This window comes from Rosa rugosa, chromosome 6 (assembly GCF_958449725.1).
Source record: "Rosa rugosa chromosome 6, drRosRugo1.1, whole genome shotgun sequence".
In the NCBI taxonomy this organism is placed as follows: Eukaryota; Viridiplantae; Streptophyta; class Magnoliopsida; order Rosales; family Rosaceae; genus Rosa; species Rosa rugosa.
In genome coordinates this window covers 41882049-41905735 of record NC_084825.1, presented here as the reverse complement: position 1 = coordinate 41905735, position 23687 = coordinate 41882049, and the positions used below count along the sequence as shown (strand labels likewise).

General features: G+C 40.7%; 3 protein-coding genes and 1 pseudogene across 9 annotated transcripts; 2 read left to right on the top strand and 2 right to left on the bottom strand.

The window, feature by feature from the left end:
• Window positions 1-1070: 1070 nt before the first annotated feature.
• On the top strand, window positions 1071-2595 carry LOC133715421 (3-hydroxyisobutyryl-CoA hydrolase 1-like; annotated as a pseudogene).
• Window positions 2596-4472: 1877 nt separating this feature from the next.
• Window positions 4473-5431, bottom strand: LOC133716800 (probable xyloglucan 6-xylosyltransferase 5). Its single transcript, XM_062143456.1, has 2 exons — window positions 5101-5431; window positions 4473-4990 (listed from the first exon to the last, which is right to left on the bottom strand). Exons 1-2 carry the CDS (start codon window positions 5429-5431, stop codon window positions 4473-4475), a joined length of 849 nt encoding a protein of 282 aa, XP_061999440.1.
• A 2053-nt stretch (window positions 5432-7484) lies between these two features.
• LOC133715420 (protein NUCLEAR FUSION DEFECTIVE 4-like) lies at window positions 7485-10528 on the top strand. 3 transcript variants are annotated; one of them, XM_062141909.1, is made up of 2 exons: window positions 7485-7783; window positions 8441-10528. In XM_062141909.1, the coding sequence occupies exon 2, from the start codon at window positions 8474-8476 to the stop codon at window positions 10232-10234; it is 1761 nt and encodes a 586-aa protein (XP_061997893.1). In that variant the 5' UTR covers window positions 7485-7783; window positions 8441-8473; the 3' UTR covers window positions 10235-10528. The 3 variants fall into 3 exon arrangements, with proteins under 3 accessions (XP_061997893.1, XP_061997892.1, XP_061997891.1); XM_062141908.1 differs by having other exon boundaries at window positions 7485-7788; window positions 8400-10528; XM_062141907.1 differs by having other exon boundaries at window positions 7486-7788; window positions 8441-10527.
• A 794-nt stretch (window positions 10529-11322) lies between these two features.
• On the bottom strand, window positions 11323-16431 carry LOC133715005 (disease resistance protein RUN1-like). Of its 5 annotated transcripts, none has more exons than XM_062141306.1 (5): window positions 16107-16431; window positions 14177-14947; window positions 12645-13719; window positions 12261-12539; window positions 11323-12172 (listed from the first exon to the last, which is right to left on the bottom strand). In XM_062141306.1, exons 2-5 carry the CDS (start codon window positions 14668-14670, stop codon window positions 11540-11542), a joined length of 2481 nt encoding a protein of 826 aa, XP_061997290.1. In that variant the 5' UTR covers window positions 14671-14947; window positions 16107-16431; the 3' UTR covers window positions 11323-11539. The 5 variants fall into 5 exon arrangements, with proteins under 5 accessions (XP_061997290.1, XP_061997289.1, XP_061997291.1 ...); XM_062141305.1 differs by having other exon boundaries at window positions 14177-14822; XM_062141307.1 differs by having other exon boundaries at window positions 14177-14779.
• Between the last annotated feature and the right edge of the window lie 7256 nt (window positions 16432-23687).

Here is a 23687-nt window from a genome sequence, read left to right as displayed (position 1 = left end):
TGCATGGGTGTGTGAGTTACTAACAACTAACCCGATCAAAAAAAAAAAAAAAAGACCTAGGTCCAAAAGGGACAAAACTGATCTGCATTCATTCTTCTTTTTCCTTTGGTCTAAAAAAAGAACCAAAACGGCCAAGGGAATCGAACCCACAACAACAAAGTTAAGAGCTCTGTGCTCTACCAACTGAACTGGCCTATATATCATTCATTCATTCATTCTTCCAGTTAATATATTATATATCGTTTTGAAAATCAAAACTGGGGCACGTGACCCAGTGTGCCCCTGTGTCCCTCCGCCTCTGTTGTCTGGTATTTGGTTGTAAGGTGCATATATAAAGCCACCATGTGTTATATAGTCTCAATATCAGAAATAAGATCAAGAGGAATGATATTCTTCCTGCCTATAACTTCTACATGTTTTTCCTTATGGCTATTGTAAGCTATACATAGCTAGGCAGATTTCTTTGAGTGCATATTTAATGCATTCACATATGCATTAGTAAGCTGGATTAGTTTTGTCATTGACAAAGCTTTAATGGTTTGTCTGGTATTTGGTTGTAAGGCGCCTATACAAAGCCACCATATGTTGTATAATCTCAATATCAGAAATAAGATCAAGAGGAATGATATTCTAGCTTCCTGCCTACAACTTCTACATGTTTTTCCTTATAGCTATTGTAAGCTATACATACCTAGGCGGATTTTTTTGAGTGCATATTTAACGCATTCACATATGCATTAGTAAGCTGTATCGGTTTTGTTATAGACAAAGCATTATTGCTTTGTTTGGTATTTGGTTGTAAGGTGCTTATACAAAGCCACCATATATATGTTTTATAATCTCAATATCAGAAATAAGATCAAGAGGAATGATATTCTTCCTGCCTACAACTTCTACGTGTCTTCTACATGTTTTTCCTTATAGCTATTGTAAGCTATACATAGCCAGGCGGATTTCTTTGAGTGCATATTTAATGCATTCACATATGCATTAGTAAGCTGTATCAGTTTTGTCATATGGTATTTGGTTGTAAGGTGCCTATATAAAGCCATCATATGTTGTATATCAAGAGGAAAGATATTCCTCCTCCCATATTTTATCAATACTCCATTTTCACATTTACAGTATAATCATATTTTCTATGGCTTCTTTCATCAACTCCGATCAAGATGATCCAATTTTGATACAACAGAACTTGTTTGCGAGGATATTGACACTAAACAGGCCTCGGCAACTGAACGCTCTCTCCTCCAAAATTTACTCTCCGCTGTCCCAACTATTCCAAGCCTACGAGCCTACGAGGACGATGCCAATGTCAAGTTGGCCATTCTCAAAGGCAAAGGAAGAGCATTTTGTGCCGGCGGTGATGTGGCAGCGGTGGCTCGTCGTCTTTCTGAAGGCAACTGGAGATTTGGCGCCCAACATGGTAAGAGAGTGTATACCTTAGGCTACTTGATAGCAACAAACGCTACGCCCCAGGTTTCCGTGCTCAATGGAATTGTCATGGGAGGTGGAGCTGGAATTTCTATACACGGTAGGTTTCGTGTAGCAACTGAGAACTAGGTGTTTGCTATGCCGGAAAAAGCTCTTGGGTTGTTTCCAGATTTAGGTGCCTCTTATTTTTTGTCAAGGCTTCCTGGATTCTTTGGAGAATATCTTGGTCTTACTGGTGCTAGATTGGACGGTTCTGAAATGCTCGCTTGTGGTTTAGCAACTCACTTTGTTCCCTCAGCCAAATTGACCTCGTTAGAAGAAGCTCTAGTATCAAAAATTGCTTCAAAAAATATATCAAGCAGTGACCTTGTTGATAATATTTCAGCTATTATTAATGAATACTCGATTCAACCAGCTATAAAAGAGAAAAGTGCTTGCCACAAAATGGATGTTATTGACGAGTGCTTTTCTAAGAGAACAGTGGAGGAAATTTTAAGTGCTCTTGAGAAGGAGCTTGCTACCATTGGTTTAAATGGTCGTGAATGGTTGTCTTCATCGATTGAATCCCTGAAGAAGGCATCGCCGATAAGTTTGAAGATTACATTGAGATCGATTCGAGAAGGAAGGATGCAAGGAGTTGGCGAGTGCCTTGTTCGTGAGTACAGAATGTTTTGCCATGTTATGAGAGGGGAAATCAGCAAGGATTTCAGGGAGGGTTGTAGAGCTATATTGTTGGATAAGGATAAGAACCCGAAATGGGAGCCTTCGAAGTTGGAGCTCATCACTGATGAGATGGTTGATCACTACTTCTCGAAGTTAGATGATGATGAAGAATGGGAAGAGTTAAAGCTGCCTGAAAGATCTAATTTGTATGGTACTGCCATTGCCAAGCTTTAACTGATGATCGCTTGTGATGCTATTCTACACTAAAAGCACCTTGAAATACCATTCATCGACTCTTGTGTGTCAAAAGTTTGTGTAGAGTATTTACCCTGTTTCTAGAAGCGTAAACTATTTCAACTTGTAGAATATCCCCCATGAGAATCCAACTATTGAAATTCGATTGACTGGTAGATTGCAATATATGTAAAGTAGGTCAAAGATAGCAAAGTTTAATTGCTTGATTGAATAATAGATAATGGGGTTTTTTATTATTTTTTATTATTGTTGATCACATAAAAATAAGATATTTTTGTGTTGTGATTGTAACACTAGCTAGCTATATGTAGGGTTTGAAATATCAGTTGCTATTCTGTTTACAATATATTCAAATTTTGTCCATCACATGAACCTTGTATGAGATTTTACTAGCTAGCTCGGTGCATCATGCATCAAGCTCAAGTAAAATCTCATATCATATGTACATGAATGAAACTTAAACACCACATTGCGTGTATGAAGATCACCACCTATTTACAATGGTCTCATATAGCGTCTTTGTAAAAATAAAAATAAAAATTTGAGCTGAGTGAACTAATTAATAGAATAAATGTAAAGAGGAAATACTTTTTACGGTGTAAAAACGTCCTACAGCTGGGTGGCTCAAGGTGAATCTCGGCGGGGCTTTTGATAGTAGTACCAAGATGGGAGGTGTTGGAATCATTATTCGTGATTTAGAGGGGGTAGTTGTGGGTGACTCATGTTGCAGCGGTTGGAGCAGTCCAATCCCCCGAGGTAGTTGAGGCACTTGCAGGCAGGGCAGCTTGATCATGGGTTGTTGAGCACAATCAGTCACCTAGGCCTGTTGTCTTTGAGAGTGACCGCCTATCGTTGGTCAACACTCTAAAGTCAGGTGAAGAAGATACGTCGATCCCACATTGGGAGGGTGGTTGATGAGATTTCGATCCAGCTTACTAGACTTCCATGCCAGGTTCATTTTTCCAAACATGCCTATCGAGAGTCCAATATGGCTGCACATAAAATGGCTAAGCTTGCCATTTCTTCTGGGTAGGCTCATTAGAAGGGAGCTGTACCTCCAGTCATTGAAAGTTTTGTGGCTTCCCATTGTAACATTTGAACTCTTTGAGTAATAAAATTTATTTCGTCTTGCTATAAAATAAAATAAAAATAAAAAAAGGCTTATATTGCTTTGAAAATAATGATAATATCTGTAATATTTAAACTTTTCACTCATTAATTTTTATTTATGACTAAATTCAGTTTGCCCCCTTCAACTTTGGGGCAAACATCAGTTTGGTTCCTGACTTTTTTTTTTATCATGATGGTCCTTGCACTTCTATTTTCCATCACGCAAGTCCAAAATTCAAATGGCTCGAAAGGTGACGTCATATGCTGAGCTGGACCAGACATCCGGACCCACTTTTCAGATTTTAAATCGCTAATAAGGGAAAAATAGACATTTCTAATTTAATTTATGTTAATGTTTGGATATGTGGGGATCTAATTAACGATAAGTAAAGAGAGAGAGAGAGAGAGAGAGAGAGAGAGAACGACACAAGCGAAGTATAGTGGTTCGTTTCCCGCCTTAGCGGGAAACTACATCCACTTGAATGTTGTAGTATGTGTGTTTGGGCTTTGCGGCCCAAGGGGATTACAAAGTGTGTAATGGGATCATGTTTAAGTGGGAGGAGACATTCCTTTTATAGGTGAAGGAAGTCATCTCCTTTACATTTTCTTAGATGTGGGATGTAATAATCACTATTCTAGTCTTGAAGCCATATTGTGAAGGCAACTTTGCAAGGCCGGAAAGGTGGCTTCCCGGCGACGTATTTGCCACTTCTGGATATCGTGGCGTAGCTTGAACATAGGGCTACAAGGTGTATGTCTCAGTTGGGCCCCACCATGGCTTGTGGGCCCCTAAGAGAGAGTTACTTATGCTTGGTGAAGTAGACAAACTAGCTTGCTAGTAGAGGTATCTACAATTTAATTTCTTTTTTCTTTTATTATCTAATTTCTTTTTTTTTTCTTTTTTTTTCTCTCTATTTTCTCTCTCTTTAGCTTCACTTTGCCTCTCTCTCTCTTGCTGCACGGCCTCTCTCTCTCTTCCCGACCTCTCTTCTTCTTCTCTTCCTCTGCCATCACCGGAGACCACCACCTCCAGCCACCAACCCGTAAAGCTTAAGCACCTGGTTATCCGCAAAATTGAAAGCCATCTCCATGCTGCCCAAGCACCTCTCCACCGGATAATCCCCATAACTCCCACAAGGCTTGCAACCCACAAAATGGGTCACAAACGGCCACCTCTCATCCCCCAAATCCGGATGATACTTCTCTATCATCTCCTCATACCGATCCACCAATCCAGCCCAATATCCGTGCAAGTAGTACGAATTCTCCACAAAAACCTTCTCCATCCACAGATCCTTCTGCGACAGCAACAAGTATATCAATGTAGACTGATCATCCGCCTCAAACGCCGGCCTCCCCTTCAAATTCGCCGTCAAAACCTTCCCGGCCTCCTCTCTTATCGGCCCCTTGGGACCCATCGGAGCCCAAGCATCAAGCAAATCCAAAGACCACTGGCAATTCCTAAACAGAAAACTCCCAGTATTAAAAGCAATCCAAGACTTCTGATCAAACATCAAATCCGAGTAGGCTTACCGTTCACCAAGCTCGGAAACTCCGGGTTCGACTGAAGCCACCGCCTTCTCTCTATGTCCCAATTTCTGATCTTGGGTCCGAGCGTGTACGTCACGTTCGGGTTACTGATCTGGGTGCCGTTGATGAACTCATCCGGGTCATTGGGGTCACTGTCGGATAGGATCTCGGCCAGGATCCGATTCATCTCCTCGATTAAGTTCTGGTTCACGGCGTCGGCCTCGGAGCTGCCAAGGTTGCCCACTCCGATCGTGCCACATAGGACCAGGATGGTGACGAAGCCGCAGAGGATGGTGATTTTGATGTTGTTGAACGTCTTCTGGATCTGGCGGCCACGTGGCAGGACGGGGCCAGGGGAGGCTGCTCGGGCTGAGGTGGCGGTGGTGGTGGGCAGCCCACTTGAGCTCTGCTTCTGGGGGGTGAAATTGTCCTGACCCATTTCTTGGAGTAGCTGAAAGGTGAAGTCTTTAGCTGAGGAGAGTCGGGAGAAGCGCTAGAGAGTGAGGGCGGAGGCGGTGGTGCTCATGGCTGGAGGTGGTGATCTCCGGTGATGGCAGAGGAAGAGAAGAAGAAGAGAGAGAGAGAGGTCGTGCGGCAAGAGATAGGCAAAGTGAAGCTAAAGAGAGAGAAAAAAGAAAAAAAAATTAGATATTAGATAATAAAAGAAAAAAAATTAAATTAAATTAGAAATGTCTATTTTGCCCTTATTAGTGATTTAAAATCTGAAAAGTGGGCCCGGATGTCTGGTCCAGCTTAGCATATGACATCACCTTTCGAGCCAAATTTGAATTTTGGACTTGCGTGATGGAAAATAGAAGTGCAAGGACCATCATGATTAAAAAAAAATGTCAGGGACCAAACTGATGTTTGCCCCAAAGTTGAAGGGGGCAAACTGAATTTAGTCCTTTTATTTATTAGTCAATGATCAAATTAAAAGACCAAGGACAACCAATAATCCAAAAAGACTTCGTAAGACCTAGCGCTCTGCTAGGGTTGAGAAACCACCTCTCGCGGCAGCTTCTAGTATATCTCTATTGCTTGTCAATAGTGGCCATGGCGGCCTCTAGGCTGCTTTTTCTTTTTCTTCTTGCTTTGGGTAGCGATGGTTTTGTGATGGTGTCAGGTTTTGGTGATACTTTTGCGGATGCGGGTCGGGCAACTAGGGTCGACGGCGCTGATCGTGTCGTATGCTCGGTGATAAACCGAGTTGTCTTTGGCCGAGATGGGGTCTCGGTTGCTCGGATTGCAGCGTGGATGAAGGAGCCTGGAGATCTGTGTACTCAGTGTGCTTGGTTCTGGATCGTGGTCGTGGGTGATGGGATCAGATTGGGTGTGCCCGACTCTTGGGCGGATTTGACTGCAGTGGGCATTGCGGTGGGGGAGTTATCTAACTTGTACTCCCTTGATGTGGATGGTGCTGGTGGCTTGAATGTTGGTAGCAGTATGTGCTGCAGCTGCAGAGGCAGGTCTGATGACGGGGATGGCTATTCTAGTGCTGCAAGTGCCATTTGTGGCGGTGCTGATTCGGAGGCTCAGGTGTGCGGCGGCTCAAAGGCTAGGGTTTCAAATGGGCTAAGTGCTTGGGCTCCAAACAAGTTGTTGGGTCTTTGGATCGTGGGCTGGACTCTCTTGTCTAGGGCCTAGGCTGGTCTAGAATTGGAGGTGCAAGGTGGGGGCCCACCTTTTACTTCTATTGTTGCTTAAATTTTGTTAGGTCTCAAAGATCATATTCTCTGAGGGTTCATTTTACTATTTGCTTCGGAGGATATTTGATCTTTGTTTGAAATAAAGGTGCGTTATTTTCCTTAAAAGGTGGGTGTACTCGGGGTGGCCTGGGGCTTGTTCTTGTTATAGAATAAGTGTTTAGGGTTTCCTAAGGAACGATTCTTTCTGTCGACCCCATAGGGGTGTTTTGTTTTTGTACTGCTTGCTGAATATATATAATGGGCTGACCTCTTTTCATCAAAAAAATAAATAAATATTTATTAGTCAAATTTTCTCCTAAAAGAATTACGTACATTTTATATTAAACTTAAAGACATGCTGGAAAAGCTTTGAGTCTAGTTCAATCGATGTATTGCCAAGTAGTCCTCCTTGGCTAGCTGATTTAATTGATGCAAACTATAGTGGAAGAGCTTGAAGGGACTGTTATTACCTCAATGCTAGTATTAATAAAGTTCATTCTTAATCAAAAAAAAAAAACTTAAAGACATGCTCCTCCAAACTTTGACTGTAAGAAAGCGAAATTATGCAAAAAAAATATACTAAACTTCAACAAGGTTCGTATATTCAGGAATCATATATAATTTCTTGTCAAAAAAAAAAAAGGAATCATATATAATTGTGCAATCATGGTGACAGTGATGATGCTGGTTATGACTTGAGAGTAATGACTCCAACCTCACACGTCTTCCAAGTTCCGAGTAGATAGAGACCATTCAAACTTCAAAGAATACCACACATATGCCCAAGAGGCAAAGAAAACAAAAACAAAAGGTTTCGACACCACTCAACTGTAGTCCTAAAGTCCAAAGAGACGTCTATTGATTCCAAACACTCGACAAGCTAAACCTTATATATTCTATATATAATCTTCATCTTCATCACCTCAGACTCAAGCAGCTGAAACCCACCACCTTAATTACCACAAACCCAAATCCAAAGAGCCTGAGGCAACCGCTGCCACTGCCTCCCCATCGCTGCCGTCGAAGACGGAGCCAACGGCTCCTCCGCCGCAGTACATATATCTTTGCAGTGTTTGCCACCGGAAATTAGTTGCCTTGATTCACAAGTTGGGTAAATTCACTGCTCTCTCTATATTCCTTTCACTTTTCCTCATATTCCTTATCCAAAGTTATAAAGTTGCCTGCCTTTACAGACTATGAAGGTGCCAAAAAATTAAAAATAAACAGATGTACTTGCATGTATCTAGTTTACTTTCTGGTGTTTGAACCGCTTTAACCATGACTTCATGAACCACATACATCAAGAACCATAAGTTCAACACTCAAAAATATAATGCAAAAAGATTGGTCACTTGACCCTGACACATCTATATGTAGTCTAGCTAAAGATAAAGATAGGAGCATGAGATTTTTTTTTTTTTTTTAAAGAGAACGATAAAGATAAATTTTGACGCCTTAGACAAAGTTATCTTTGATTAATTTGTAAGATTAGCATCAAATAATATATCTCTATTACATAAGGGGAAAAAGAGTCAATACATGGTCCAAGTAATTCTTATTGTGAAAATTGAAATAGATGTTCTAAACACGTACAAGTTTATTGTTTCCAGTTTTCGATTAGTTCGTTTATCATTTTCTGAAGTCGTCATTGTCATTTTACGTCCATTAGGCTTGTTATTGGGTAACCCAGCTTGATACTAAAGGAAAACAAAAATCTTCAAGGTTCATGTGTTTCACAGATACTAATTTCACTTAAAAAGCAGGCTTTGCCCCAGAGGTACTTCTAATCGAGAGGAATGGGTAGTTGGACAGACATGAAGGGCTTCACCCTCCAAGTTCTTACAGGAAGGTGGCTCATGTTGTTTGCCTCATTTCTAATGATGGCTGGTGCTGGTGCAAGCTACAGCTTCGGCCTCTACTCAAATGACATCAAGTCCTCGCTCGGTTACACCCAAACGACGCTCAATCTCATCAGCTTCTTCAAGGACTTGGGCGCCAACATTGGCATATTTTCGGGGTTAATCAACGAGGTCACTCCCCCATGGGTGGTCTTATCAATCGGTGCAGCTTTCAACTTCTTTGGCTACTTCATGATTTGGCTTGCCGTGACCAAAAAGATAGCCAAGCCCCAAGTTTGGCACATGTGCATGTACATAACAATGGGGGCAAACTCGCACACTTTCATCAACACAGGAGCTCTAGTCACATGCGTGAAGAACTTCCCCAGAAGCCGGGGACTCTTGTTAGGCCTTTTGGAGGGCTATATTGGTCTAAGTGCAGCAGTAATAGCACAGATATACCATGCTTTTTATGGTGATGACACTAAGTCCTTCACATTGTTCGTCGCATGGCTTCCTTCTACTCTTTCTTTGATATTTCTCCGAACCATTAGAATCATGCCGGTTATACCAAGCAAAAATGACCGCAATGTGTTACATAAATTCTTTTTTATCTCACTTGGACTTGCTATGTTCTTGTTGGTAATAATCATAGTAGAGCAGCAAGTTGACTTCACACAAAGTGAGTACGCTGGGAGTGCTGCTGTGGTGGTTTTCTTGCTCTTTCTCCCACTCGCTGTTGTTGTAGCCGAAGAGCAAAATATTTGGAGGAACAATCGACTAACTAGTACGGCAGAACATATCGATTCATCAGGCCAAAACCAGCTGAGTATAATTTCTTCCCCAGTGTCATTAGTGTTAACCAATGATGACAAGAAAGTTTCTTGTTGGAATTGGAATCACATATTTAGTCCGCCACAGATAGGAAACGACTACACCATACTCCAAGCAGTGTTCAGCATCGAAATGTTAGCTCTGTTCTTGACAACACTATGTGGCCTAGGCGGCATGTTAACAATGATGGACAACTTGGGTCAGATTGGAACTGCATTAGGATACTCATTGGGAAGTGTAACCACATTTGTGTCACTCACAAGCATATGGTGTTACCTAGGGGAAGTAATGGTGGGTATGCTCTCAGAAATCTTCGTCACAAAGTACAAATGTTCTAGACCTCTCATGTTCACTCTAACCCTCTTGCTATCATGCATTGGTCACCTTCTGATTGCATTCAATGTCCCCAACGGTCTCTATGCGGCTGCGATAATCATTGGGTTTTGCTTCGGTGGACAGTGGCCACTGATATTTTCAGTAACTTCTGAGATTTTCGGGCTTAAGCACTGCTCTACTCTGAACAATATTGGGGTAATGGCTTGTCCACTGGGGTCATATTTGCTCAATGTGAGGGTTACAGGGTTTCTCTATGATAAGGAGGCAGAGAAGCAACTGAAAGCTTTGGGATTGAAGAGGAAGACTGGGGAGGGGTTAAATTGTAGTGGGGGACAATGCTACAAATTGCCCTTCATTATAATCACTGGAGCGACAATGCTTGGTGTGCTTTTTTCACTTGTTTTGGTACTTAGGACTAGGAAGTTCTATAGCAGTGACATTTACAAAAAATTCAAAGATGAGGCCAAAGCAGCAGAGTATGAAACTGTGGTGGCCAGAAACCCAATTGGACTAGAAAAGTCGAGTGAAAAGTTAGAAGTTGAGACTTGAGAGTGATTCAATAAGTACGTAGCAGAAGAAACCAATCTCAAGACTTCTGAGGTTAAAGGAGTAAGGTAGAAATCCCGGGGTAAATAATTCAAGTAAGCAATTATTAGGAAATAATTGAATTGTGCTCATCTAGGAGAGGAGTGTTTAGTGCAAGTTAGTGTAGATAATGAACAGAGTGTGAGCATTCAGCATTGTTATGTTCCAGTTTCTTACCGTGTTTGTGAACTGCGGATAGCAGATATTGATGCCTTTTCAAGTCTAAATGAATTTCTATCTTTCTATGAAAACAAAAAAGTATTCTGGTGCCGGATGGATTGATGAACAACCTAAACCTCAATGGCTCAATCTAATCATATTCATTGTGTTAAATAAGGTTCCATAATGGAAGCTATTAGAAGTTGAAAACCAACCTACCCAGGTTATATATTTAAAAAAGTGAATATGACAATTAGTCTGCGCCAAGCTTAATTAGCATGGTCCCTCGTCAGCCATGGTTTACTTTTGGCGGCTGACTGCCTTATTGCAGTGCTAGTTCAGCTCCGATCAAATGGCTAAGCGTCTCCGATACACAGCTAGTATATATATATGTGTTCCGTAAATGCATACAGATTTGTCTCACACGTACCCTAGCTCTCTCATATCAATTACCAATTGCAGTTGATTGGTTAGTACACAACTACTATTGCATTTCCATTTCTCAGTAACATCATTCGGCTATGGCTTCTTTCAACCCGGGTTATGATCAGAATGTGCGGTAGTACAAGAGCCTAACGCATCTGCGAGGATTTTAAAAATAAACAGGCCTCGACAATTGAATGTTCTTTCCATCAAAATGGTCTCTCGGTTGACTGAACTGTTCCTTGCCTATATCGACCAATAAGACTATACAAACGTTCAAGTCCAGTAGACTATACAAACGTTTTTGACAATTTCTATCGTGGTATCAAAATAAAAAGGTATTCAATTTCAATCTAACCAAGTTGTGTTGTGCTACAGCGGATTTTATTACTTATTCAAGTTCAGTAGACTATAAACGTTTTCGAGAATTTCTATCTTGTTATCAAAATAAAAAAAGTATTCCGCTCTCAGGAGTCGAACCTCAGATACTTGAATCAGTAGACTATATAAACGTTTACAAAAAGTCAACGTATAGAAAGCTCCGACTATTTTTGAAGCTAATAAAATGATTTTTATTAATGTTGATGAGGTGTTCAGGAACTTCAGAAATGCTGCAGCCACTGTGATCCAGTTTTCTTATATAATGCAAACCGGGTGAATAAGAAAGGTAATGACAAAGCCTTCGGATCAGTAAAAGAAGGTGGTGGAACACTTGCATCCTTGGAGAGATAAAACTTTAAGATTTCTCAAAAGAGAAAGGCTGGAAGGCGGTTCTCTTATGGCCGTTCCACTCATATCAAGCCTCTCCAAACTCTCTGCATGACCCAACTCTTCCGGCAGTTTCTCAAGCTTCGAACAACCAGAAAGATTAACAACTTTGAGAGATTTTATGCCGGACAAACTTGTCGGGAGACTCACAAGTTCTTTGCAATCTCTCAAGTTTAGCAAAGTAAGACCTTCAAGCATTCCAATAGAGGACGGTAGCTCTCTTATGGCAGTGCCACTCATATGAAGTTCCTCCAAGCACTCTACAGCACCCAACTCTTCTGGCAGCTTATTCAGCTGTAAACAACCGAAAAGATTAAGAACTTTAAGAGACTTTAAGCCATATATGCTGCCTGGAAAATGCACTAGGTTTCTGCAATCTTTCAAGTTCATCAAAACAAGTCTTTCTAGAGCTTCAATTGATGGATCAACCTCAAATAACCGTGTACAACCTTCAAGAATCAAAACCTCAAGGTATGGCATAGCTCTGAAGTTTGGCATGCTGAGAAGTTTCAGAGAGTGACTGAGATTGAGGGTTTTCAAGTTGTACAAAGGCTGTCAAGTAAAAGTTCAGAAAACTTATTAGCTTTAATGCTTCGACAATTTTTACAGGTGGTGATATCAGAGATAAGTGACAAGATACCTTTATTCCGGTCCGAAAATGATAAATGCAACTATGACGCATACTAAGTTCTAGTAGCTTCTCTGGGTTGAAACTGGATGGAAGAGAAGTTGAGGGATATCCAGTCCATTTTAAAATCTGTATACCGTCTGGAAGATGCTCAAGACCATTAGGAAGGTTCACATTATCAATCTTGAGGAATCTCAAGTTCTTCATCATTGAAAAGGACTTGGCATTCGCATGCACTTTCAGTCCTGGCTCAGCTGGGTGCAGAACTATTCCTTCTATTGCTTCTGTTTCCTAATAAAACATGAATACAGAATAGTGAAAGCTCATAACTCAAGAAAAAGGTTAAGTAGAGTACCTTGTGTTACTTAACTCAAAAAACTTATGCCTATGACTTACAGTATTTTTGCTCAAGACATGATTGGCATCTTCGCGTAACCACAACCTGCTGCGCCTTCCTGGTTCAAAAGGAGATTCTCGGATGACAATTTCCCGACCCATTTCTTGCAGGGCATCGTGCATGTATAGTTTTCCATTCAAAATAGTTAGGAGTGATCTCGCGATGAGAACTTCTATTCCAATGACTTCAGAGACATCACAAGAAGCTATTACTTGATCTTTGTCCTTCCCATTGAAGAAACATGCAATGTCAAGGAACATTTTCTTCTCATCTTCATTTAGACCATGATAACTTATTTCGAGTGTCTTCAAAATTTGGACACGACACACTTTCCCTAGTTTGTCCAACACACTCTTCCATTCACTTGTACCTTTTCCACGCAAAAAAGATCCCAAAACTTCAAGAGCTAATGGACATTTGACATAATTCACAACAAGATTAGACAAAACAACATAATATGGTTCAGGGTAATCTTTTTCAAAAGCTTTCCGACTAAAAAGTTGGAGAGCATCATCACTATTCAGTCCCTTGACCTTAATCCTTCTCTCCACACCATGCTTGAGTAATATATCTTCATCTATAGTTGTTATAAGAACTCTACTCCCACAACCAAACCAAGTTTTGTTTCCAACCAGATATTGTAATTGATCCAAATGGTTCACATTGTCAAGAATGAGAAGAACCTTTTTGTGACAAAAGAATCTCCATATCATTGTGGTTCCTTCATGGAGATTTGATATGTCATTTTTCATATATATCCCAGAAAGAAGTTGCCTTTGTAGGCTAACTAGTCCACCTCTTTCAACAACATTTCTAACATTGTCAACAAACATACTAAATTCAAATTCACGAGATATTCTCTCATAAACAACTCTAGCAATAGTTGTCTTGCCAATACCACTCATCCCCCATATCCCAATATAGCGAACATCATCCACACATCTGCCTAAGAGTGAATTGATTTGTTTCAGTCTTGAATTGATTCCAACTAGGTTCTCAACAGAATGACACTCTGTAGAGTGCAATTTTGTCCATATCACTTCAGCAATATCTTTGACAAGATGTGATTCATAACTACAACAACAAAGAATATACGGTACAAATTATGTTATTCATAGGATTAATATTCAGTACTAGTGCAGATATGGCGTTACTACTATATAATTGTAGACAAAGAAATCACGTCTTAGTAGGTTTCTATCATGAGGCCTGAAATCTGGTGAAAGTAAGCCAACGTCAATCTTTGCCTCAAATCTAATTATTTCTATGACTTTGAGCTTCAGATTGGTCATCTTTCTTACAATACTACTTGTGACTTGAAACAAAATAAAGCATATCATATTGAATTCATCTATAACATTATGCAATTTAGCATTATCACCAGTAATATTCTTTAACTACACCTTGCAAAGATAACTGGTTCTGTTTTCTTTGACATACATTTGAAGTCCCTCAATAGTATATAGTATTATATATAGATCATCAACTCTGTAACAATTTTTCAGTGGAAAGAGTAGAAAAAGTATTGTACCTCTCCTTTGAATTCCACCCAGAGAGATTTGCCACTCTTGTTAAAGCATCCCTCCACCTTTGCACCTTCTTTTTCTCATCCCTGAACCTTTTTTCATGTTTGATAAAGGCTTCTGCAAAAGGTCCAGTTTGTTTTCGTACATCAGAGGGATCGACATGATAGAAAATTGGCAGCACTGCTTCTTTTGCTTCCATGCATTCAAGAATTTTTTGAAGTTCATCCAAGCACCATGTTGATGACCCATAAGTTTGTGAAATAATAATCAGAGCAAACCTTGATTCTTCAATTGCAGTTGAGAGTTCTGGAGAAATAGCTATCCCTTTTCCAAGTTCAAGGTCATCCCTGAAAGTTATTATTCCTTTATCTTCCAATGCAGTGTATAAGTGGTCTGTAAAACCCTTCCGAGTGTCATCACCTCTGAAACTGAGAAAGACATCATACTTCCATTGAGGATTTGAAGAAGGGAAAGGAGTAAAGGTGCTGCATATGCTCATTGCCACTGGAACCCATATATGTTCTCATTTGTGGCAATGTATCGAGGATTGTTTCCAAGGAACATAAGAGTAATCCAAAAGTCATCCATTATTGTTTTAAGGTCTGGCACTGGCATGGAAAACAATGAAGACAATTCTTTTGGCTTTTCTACCTGCATACCAACTGCAGAATGATTTCCTAGCTAGTGAACTAAATATATGCATATCATATATAATTCATTCTGGAAAGAGTCTCTTCTATGTTGCAGCTGAAAATTGCAGATATCTGGTACAATATCTATCAAGAGGTGAAGAATGAGGGGTACAAGTTATTCATATGGTAAGAAGTTTCTAATTCATGATTGGAATTAGCGAATAGCTGCTGCCTCTTTGAGGAGGCAAGAATACTTCACTCTTTTAATCTGGGTGTCACCCAACAACTCATTTTTACATTTTATACAGGATCAAAATTTACTTTTATATGCATTTATAAGGCTTACAGTTTTTATCCAATTATCCACATGGTGATCACAAAGCATAAACCTAAAGTTACAATGCTTGTTGAAAAATGATATTGCGTAACGAATGTTCACACAGTATAGGATACATATCATTTTCCGGAATGGTAATCACCCAAACACACAAACATTTGCTATGAATCCAGACATATATGCAGAAATCTAATAGAATTCAAAAACAGCTAGGCTAGCTGAAGTAGACAGACCTTAACCTGGTTTCTTCTACACAATTTGAAGTGCCACAAGTGTGAATTGGAACTACCATCAGATATGTGAATTACTGAGCAGCTAAATAGGTTGTGAACAGACCATTTCATTGATTTCCAGGAGAGGTTCAATAGGAAAAAATAACAAAGAGAAGGGAGGATTTGAGAAAGTGAGCTACGATTATACTAATAGTGGCGACTGATAAGAACCTATAGGCTAGAATTGTACAGATTGAAATGTCCTATTTTTTGTCAAAGGCAGAAGGATGTATCTAAGTTAAAATGATCAGTAAATTCTAAATCTGCTGCTAGCTGAGTTGGACTTTTAATCTGCAGCAGTTAAAAAACATCCGAATGCATGCATGTTCCTATAAACTAGTCCCAGAGTCCTGGAGTACTATTGTTGTTATGTTGATTAAAGAAGGCACATTCTACTGTATTACTAGTCAATTAACTATCTTGAAAATTGGTTCTGTCCTCTTCTCCCACAGCAGAAAGCAGAAGATTAATTAACTTAACATGGCTAGCATGGTAAAATAACTCCAACTATTCTCAAAGAATTATTACTTGGGTGTGAAATACAAAAACCAACAATGAACCAACCTGATAAAGAAAAGTACGCGCAAGACATTGAACCAAAACTAAAATTTCTTAAACCCTATGGGATCAAGCTGAGATTTATTGGCATGATATTACAATCAGAAAAAACGTACATTAGGGATGAACTTTATACCTCTTATAGCACTCTTAGATGAGGATCAAAGCAAACAAGGATGTTTTCTCCTGTTGGGCACAAGCTCTCCAGATTACAATAAGGATTAGAAGAAATGGAGAGAAGAGAAGAGACATGTATCATTGATTTTGGGTTGCAGGTGTGGAAGGAACCGAGTGAGAGCAAAAGGATGACCCTCGATCTTGGCCGTCCAACTTTTGAAGAAAGAGACATTTAGCGTCTTCATTTTCTTCTTCATTTCCACTCATCCCTCTGGCTTTGCTTCCCTTAAAGATTCGGCTCCACCAAGTGAGGAAAAAACAAGGGTGAGAAAGAGAGTTTTACTGTAGCAAAATGCCAAAATGGAGAAGGGAAGACTGAAGGGGGTTTGGATGAATTAATTTTGTTGAATATAAAAAAGAAATTGAACATTTTGTTTTTTTTTTTTTTTTTTTTTTTTGCCAATTATTATTCCTCAATTTCTTTTTTCTTTCTCCGGAGATCAACAAAAACAAGTCAATAAGATGTTCCCTAATTTGGGTAGCCGGGTTGGATCTGGGTCGATTGGTGGCTGCGTTTTGGCTTTGGAGCTCAGTGCCGATCCATGGCGGATTGCGGTGGTGGCACGATGGTGGTGGAGGTCCGGCATTAGTGGTGGCGCGGTGGGTATGGGGACAGAGTGGTGGTGCAGCTACTGATTTGGGCCGAGATGGATGGGCTGCTCACTTTCTTTGCTGACTTGGGCTTCTACTTGTTTTCTTCGGTGTTTAGTCTATTTTTTTACCTTTAGTTTTTGGTTATCTATGTCAGGTCTCTCGAGTTAAGGTTGTAGTCATGGTTTTCTTTGAGTTTTGTTTTTGGGTTAGGTTTTAGTTGTTGGGTCGGGCGCACTGCAGGTTGCGGTAGAGACAATCTTCTCTTTCGCCGTCTAGAGGGTCGTTCCTGTTCTGGAGTTGGGTCAGCAGTGGTGGCGAAAAAGTCTAGCTATGGCTTAGACAATCATCCTTGGCCTTCTAGTGGGTCATTCCTGTCTGGTTTCGGGTCGGAGGCGATGGCGATTTGGAGCAGTTGTGGATTGACAGTGTTGACATTCGGGAGGTGACGGTGTTGGGTTTCCTTTAGTCTCAGGTCTAACAGTCCAGCAATTCATTTTGGTCGGGTTCGAAGTCACAATGAGTGTAGGCTTGGTCGATCAAAGGCAGGTCAAGCGGATTCTGGGTGGCGAGTCTGTGTTGACAATTAAAAATCCGTCAATAAATTATTATTCCTCAATTTCTTTTTTCTTTCTCCGGAGATCAACAAAAACAAGTCAATAAGATGTTCCCTAATTTCTTTTTTCTTTCTTTGAAAATCAATCAAAAACGATTCAATTCCCCCCTTTTAGTTGGTTTGCACGAACTATAAAATTAAAAATCGGAACATAATGAGAGAGGGAAGAGGCCTTTTGCATGGATTGTGTGATTAGATCTATTTTTCTTTCTTTAAAGATTAAATTTTCAACCGTTGGTCGGTTTTATTAATCTCTAAAATGAAAAGTAGGAACGAGACGGAAAAAGAGGTCTTAAGATGAATTATGTGATTTATTTGTTGAATTTAGAAAAGAAAAGAAAAAATAGCAATGGAACTACATTTGCCCATGTACTCATCGGCAAAAGGTTGTTCGATCCCTAATTTCTTTTCCCTCTGTTTGAAGATAAATCAAAACTAGTCAACTTTTGACCATTAGTTGGCTTGCTTGAGTTCCAAAATGAAAAATAAGAACAAAACGGGGAAGGAAGAGGCCTTTGAATGGATTATGTGATGTTGTCAACCTTTTTCTAGTCCCCAACAAGTAGCATACTCACTGACACAATAATGAGACTTTGGAATCTCTTTCCATTTTTCAAAGATTGGTCATAGCTTAATCAAGAGCATTGCATAATGCTAATTTTGCAGCAAAGATGACATTGCTATTGCATAAGATACATGTCACAACAATAAGGAGAGATGAACCTTGCTGGGAGTCTCGGATGACAATTGACAAATCCAAAAGGGAAGTAGCCTCGTTTTTGTTGACTATTGAGCCATCGAATTTAGCATTTTTTTTTTCTTATTCTGGACGACAATTTAACTCCCCACCCCACCTCTGATGTCAATGAGATTTGAATTCTTGACCTCTACGGTGTTACTTAGCCATCGAATTTAGCTTCATGTTACATGTGGAGTAGATTGAAGTTACAAGAAAGGAGGTGAGCTTTATGTTCCCCCATCTTTATGTAATTATTTCTTCATTTTTAATAAAATTTTCTTGTCTCAGTAAGTTTCATTCAAAAAATAAAAATAAAAATAAAAATAAAAATAAAAATAAAAAAGAAAAGAAGAAGAATAAGAGAGAGAGAGCGGATTTTCTAATTTCCAGTAGCCATGGAATGCTTTGTCTTGTGTTTGTAGCAAATATCACCCTACTTCTTACATTACGTAGTTTTTTACACCTAAAAGGAGAACCAAAATCCTCTCCTTTCGAGCTCAACTTCACAGCTCTAGATCTAGCAAAAAGAAAGACCGAAACCAACTTCATCAGCTTTGTTGAGAATATTGTGTAATTAATGTAATAGATTTGTTGTATAATTAGGAGATATCCTTGTATCTTCGTTATATCCCTAAGTTGTAGGGATTTGCTAGCTGTAGACTCTGTATATATTTACTCAATATCAATGAGAAAAGTATTCAGTCTCAATATAATCTTTTATGGTATCAGAGCGGGGCTAACCATCCCTAGCTCTTTGTTTTCTGCCGCACCAGCAGCATCATCATTCATCCTATTCCAATGGCTTTTGACGACGATGTTCTTTCCCCTGCAACCGGTGGCAGCACCTCATCTCTTGATGAATCTGCCAATCCCCTATTTCTTCATCACTCTGATCATCCCGGTTTGCACCTTGTATCGAAGAAGTTGACTGGTGACAACTATAATTCATGGTGCCGCGCTATGAGGATATCCTTGAGTGCCAAGAACAAGACCGGATTCATCACCGGCACAATCAAAGAACCTTCTGCAATCAAGAAACCAGAAGAGCACGCTCTATGGCAACGTTGCAACGACATGGTTCTGTCCTGGATCCTTAATTCCCTTGAACCAGACCTCGCCGATTCAGTTCTCTCTTGCACAACTCCTCATGCGATTTGGGAAGATCTCAGGGAGCGATTTGCCCTGGGAAACGCCCCACACATTTTCCAGGTTCAACGTGACATCTACAGAATTGAGCAAGGACAAATGTCTGTTGCCACTTATTATACCAAGCTGAAGGCACTTTGGGATGAACTCGCCTCGTACAATACTGCAGAGAATTGCACATGTGGGGCTCAGAATGATCGCACTAAACTCATGCAATTTCTCATGGGGTTGAACGAATCATATGCAGGTACTCGTGGTCAAATCTTATTAATGAATCCATTGCCTTCTGTTAGACAGGCCTATGCTTCTGTAACCCAGGAAGAAAAGCAGCGTGAACTTGGCTCGGCCTCTCTTATCCCCTCTAATGCGGAAGCCATGGCAGTCCTCAGGCCACAAGCAATGAATCAAGGTGACCAAGGCAGCAACTCACGCAATCGTCCTCCGGTTCAGTGCACTTATTGTGAGAAATATTATCACACTGAGGAAACTTGCCACAAGAAGCATGGTTATCCACCTGGTCACCGTCTCTACAAACGCAATCAGCGACATGGCAATAGACCTCAGCAACGCAGCAATGCCTTTGCCAATCACGTGGATTGTACTCCATCTTTCAAGGAACTTCAGGCTACACTTCCTAATCTTACTGAGGATCAGTACACTCAAGTCATTGCCGCATTGCATCCCAAACCATCCACTCCTCAAGCCAACGCTGCTTCTGCTGCTGAGTTTGCATCAGGTTTGTCATTAGTTGATCCTAATCGATGGATAATCGATAGTGGAGCAACTCATCATATCATCAATTCACCGCAATATTTTACTAGTCGCAAGACCACATCTTTTCCCTCTGTTTCTTTGCCCAGTGGTGCTAAGGCAAATATCACCATGAAAGGATCTATTACAATTAATAATGCAGTTTTGAGAGATGTGTTATGCGTTCCCTCCTTTGATGTTAATCTTATGTCCGTTGGACGAACTACGGATGATTTGCATTGTTCGGTGACTTTTTTTCCAACTTGGTGTATCTTGCAGGACTTGGCTACGAGGATGATGATTGGTGTGGGTAAGCGACGTGGAGATTTGTACTACCTTGTGGCGTTGTCTTCCACCATCCCTGCCAAACATCCTTTTGCTTGTCATCTTACCATCTCTTCCGATCTCTGGCATCGTCGCTTGGGTCATCCCTCTCCTGCTCGTCTACAATATTTAGCAAAGAATTCTCTTTCCTTTGTTTTTGATTCTAGTCATAAGTGTGCGGTTTGCCCTTTAGCTAAACAAACTCGCCAACCTTTTCCTTCTAGTTCAATAACAACTTCTCGATGTTTTTCACTTATTCATTGTGATATTTGGGGACGTCATAAGACGCCTTCTCTTCATGGTGCTCATTATTGTCTCACTATTGTGGATGATTTTTCTCGCTTTACATGGGTATTTTTGATGCGTCACAAAAGTGAAACGCAACATTTACTTCGGAATTTCTTTGCCTATGTTAAAACTCAATTCAATTCACATGTTCAACAATTTCGCCCCGATAATGGAGCTGAATTTCTCTCTCTACAAAATTTCTTTCTTGAGCAAGGAGTTATCTTTCAGCATTCTTGCGTTTACACGCCTCAACAAAATGGCGTTGTTGAGCGCAAGCATCGACATCTCCTAGATGTTGCTAGAGCCCTACGTTTTCAATCTCACTTACCACTTTATTTTTGGGGAGAATGCATCCTTACCGCTGCATATACAATTAATAGACTTCCCACACCTTTGCTTCGTAAGAAATCACCTTTTGAGATTCTTTACAACAAACCTCCTGATTACTCAAGAATGCGTGTCTTTGGTTGCACAGCTTTTGCTACCTCTGTCCATCCTTCCTCCAAGTTTTCTCCGCGAGCTCACAAGTGCATCTTTCTTGGCTATCCAATGGGCCAAAAGGCATATAAGTTATATGACCTCGAAACCAAGAAAATCTTTACCAATCGTGACGTTATTTTCTTGGAAGACACCTTCCATTTTGCGTCTTCCCATCCAGTAGTTCCATCCTCCCCTTCTTTTCCTTCCCAGCCCATGCCTCTTCCTATTCTTGACGCACCTTCACCAAGTTCTGCTCCGCCAAATCCTACCTCCTCATCACCTATCCCACCATCCAATTCACCTCCTCCTTCTCCTATTGCACCACATACCGATCCTCCCCTCCCGCCCAGCCCCACCGCTTCCAGCTCGACCTCACCCCTTCCGGTCCCTCCCATCGACGGACAGCATCCCGCCGCTGACCTCATCGAGCAGCCCATTCTTCCCATCGAAAATCCCCCCCTTGAACCTCTTCTTTTAGATGACCCGCCTCTTGCTCCTCCTGAAGTCATTGTTTCCCGACGCTCACAACGAACCTCTATTCCTAATGTTCGTCTCCGGGACTACGTTTGCTCGCAAGTGATTTTGCCTCCACCCACTTTGTCATCTCCTCTGCCGAGTCCTCCACCAGGTACGCATTACCCACTTTGCAATTTCATATCTTATCAGCGCTATTCACCGCTGCATCTTGCCTATATTGCCGCTGTTAGCAGGGACGAAGAACCTACATCTTATACTCAGGCTGCTTCTGATCTTCACTGGCAACATGCCATGGAAGAGGAACTTGCTGCTCTCATGGCCAACAATACTTGGACGCTAGTCCCTCTTCCCCCTGGTAAGCGTCCCATTGCTTGTAAGTGGGTGTATCGCATTAAACGTAAGGCGGATGGTTCTATCGAGCGTTATAAAGCTCGCCTTGTTGCCAAAGGTTTTACACAGGCTGCCGGTATTGATTATCACGACACCTTCTCTCCTACTGCAAAAATGATTACTGTTCGCTGCGTTCTTGCTCTTGCCGCGTGTAAGGCATGGTCTCTTCATCAGCTTGATGTTAACAATGCCTTTCTTAATGGTGAATTGCATGAAGAGCTCTATATGTCCCCTCCTCCTGGTCTTCGGCGACAGGGGGAGCATTCTGTGTGTCGCCTTAACAAATCTCTCTATGGTTTGAAGCAAGCCTCGCGGCAATGGTTCTCCAAGTTTACCGAAGCGATTCTTGATGCCGGTTTCATCCAATCCAAGGCTGATTATTCTCTCTTTGTGCAAAAGGTTGGTAATTCCCTCACAGTACTATTAATATATGTTGATGACATTCTTATTACTGGGAACAACCTAGACTCTATTCGTGCTACCAAAGAGTTTCTGCATGCCCGTTTTCGCATTAAGGACTTGGGTGACCTCAAATTTTTCCTTGGAATTGAGATCGCACGATCACATAAAGGTATTTATCTATCTCAACGTAAATAAGCGTTGGAAATTATCAAAGACACAGGTTTCTTGGGTGTTAAACCTGTTGATTTTCCCATGGAAGAATGCAAATTGTCAAATAAAGGTGAGCTGCTTAAGGATCCTGCTGTGTATCGGCGTTTGGTTGGACGACTTATATATCTCACTATCACCAGACCTGACATCACCTATTCAGTTCATGTCCTTAGTAGATTTATGCATGAACCTTGTCAACCTCACATGGCAGCTGCTCTTCGAATTGTTAAATATTTGAAAGCATCTCCCGGTCAAGGTTTGCTTTTGAGTTCTAATAATGATTTGAGTTTGAAGGCTTTTTGTGATTCCGATTGGGCTGGCTACCCCATTACCCGCCGATCTACCACGGGATATTGTGTTTTCTTAGGAGACTCATTGATCTCATGGCGTACCAAGAGGCAAAAGACAGTATCATTGTCAAGTGCGGAAGCAGAATACAGAGCAATGGCTGGTACGTGTTGTGAGCTTACTTGGTTGCAGTATTTGTTTGCTGATTTGCATATATCTATTCCTAGACCGGCCATTCTGCATTGTGATAATCAGGCAGCTCTTCATATAGCTGCAAATCCGGTTTTTCATGAAAGAACACGCCATATTGAAATGGATTGTCATTTCATTCGGGACAAGATATTAGATGGTTCAATCCGAACTCGTTTTGTTGGTTCTTTGCAACAACTAGCAGATGTGTTCACAAAAGCGTTAAGCAAAGACAAGTTCAGGTCATTGTTAAGCAAGTTGGGAGTCCTTGACATCCACTCTCCAACTTGAGGGGGAGTGTTGAGAATATTGTGTAATTAATGTAATAGATTTGTTGTATAATTAGGAGATATCCTTGTATCTTCGTTATATCCCTAAGTTGTAGGGATTTGCTAGCTGTAGACTCTGTATATATTTACTCAATATCAATGAGAAAAGTATTCAGTCTCAATATAATCTTTTAAGCTTTGAACCGCCGTGTGAGGTGCGATAACCGATATTTTGGCCGGCCAACGAAAACAACCATGCCACAACGACAATGGTGATAAAAAGGAATGCCAGGTTAAATTTGAAAGAGATCATACATAGAAGAAGGTATACTCATGCAATTTCTCCAATGGAAGCCTCAACTTTTGTAGAACTCGTGGCAC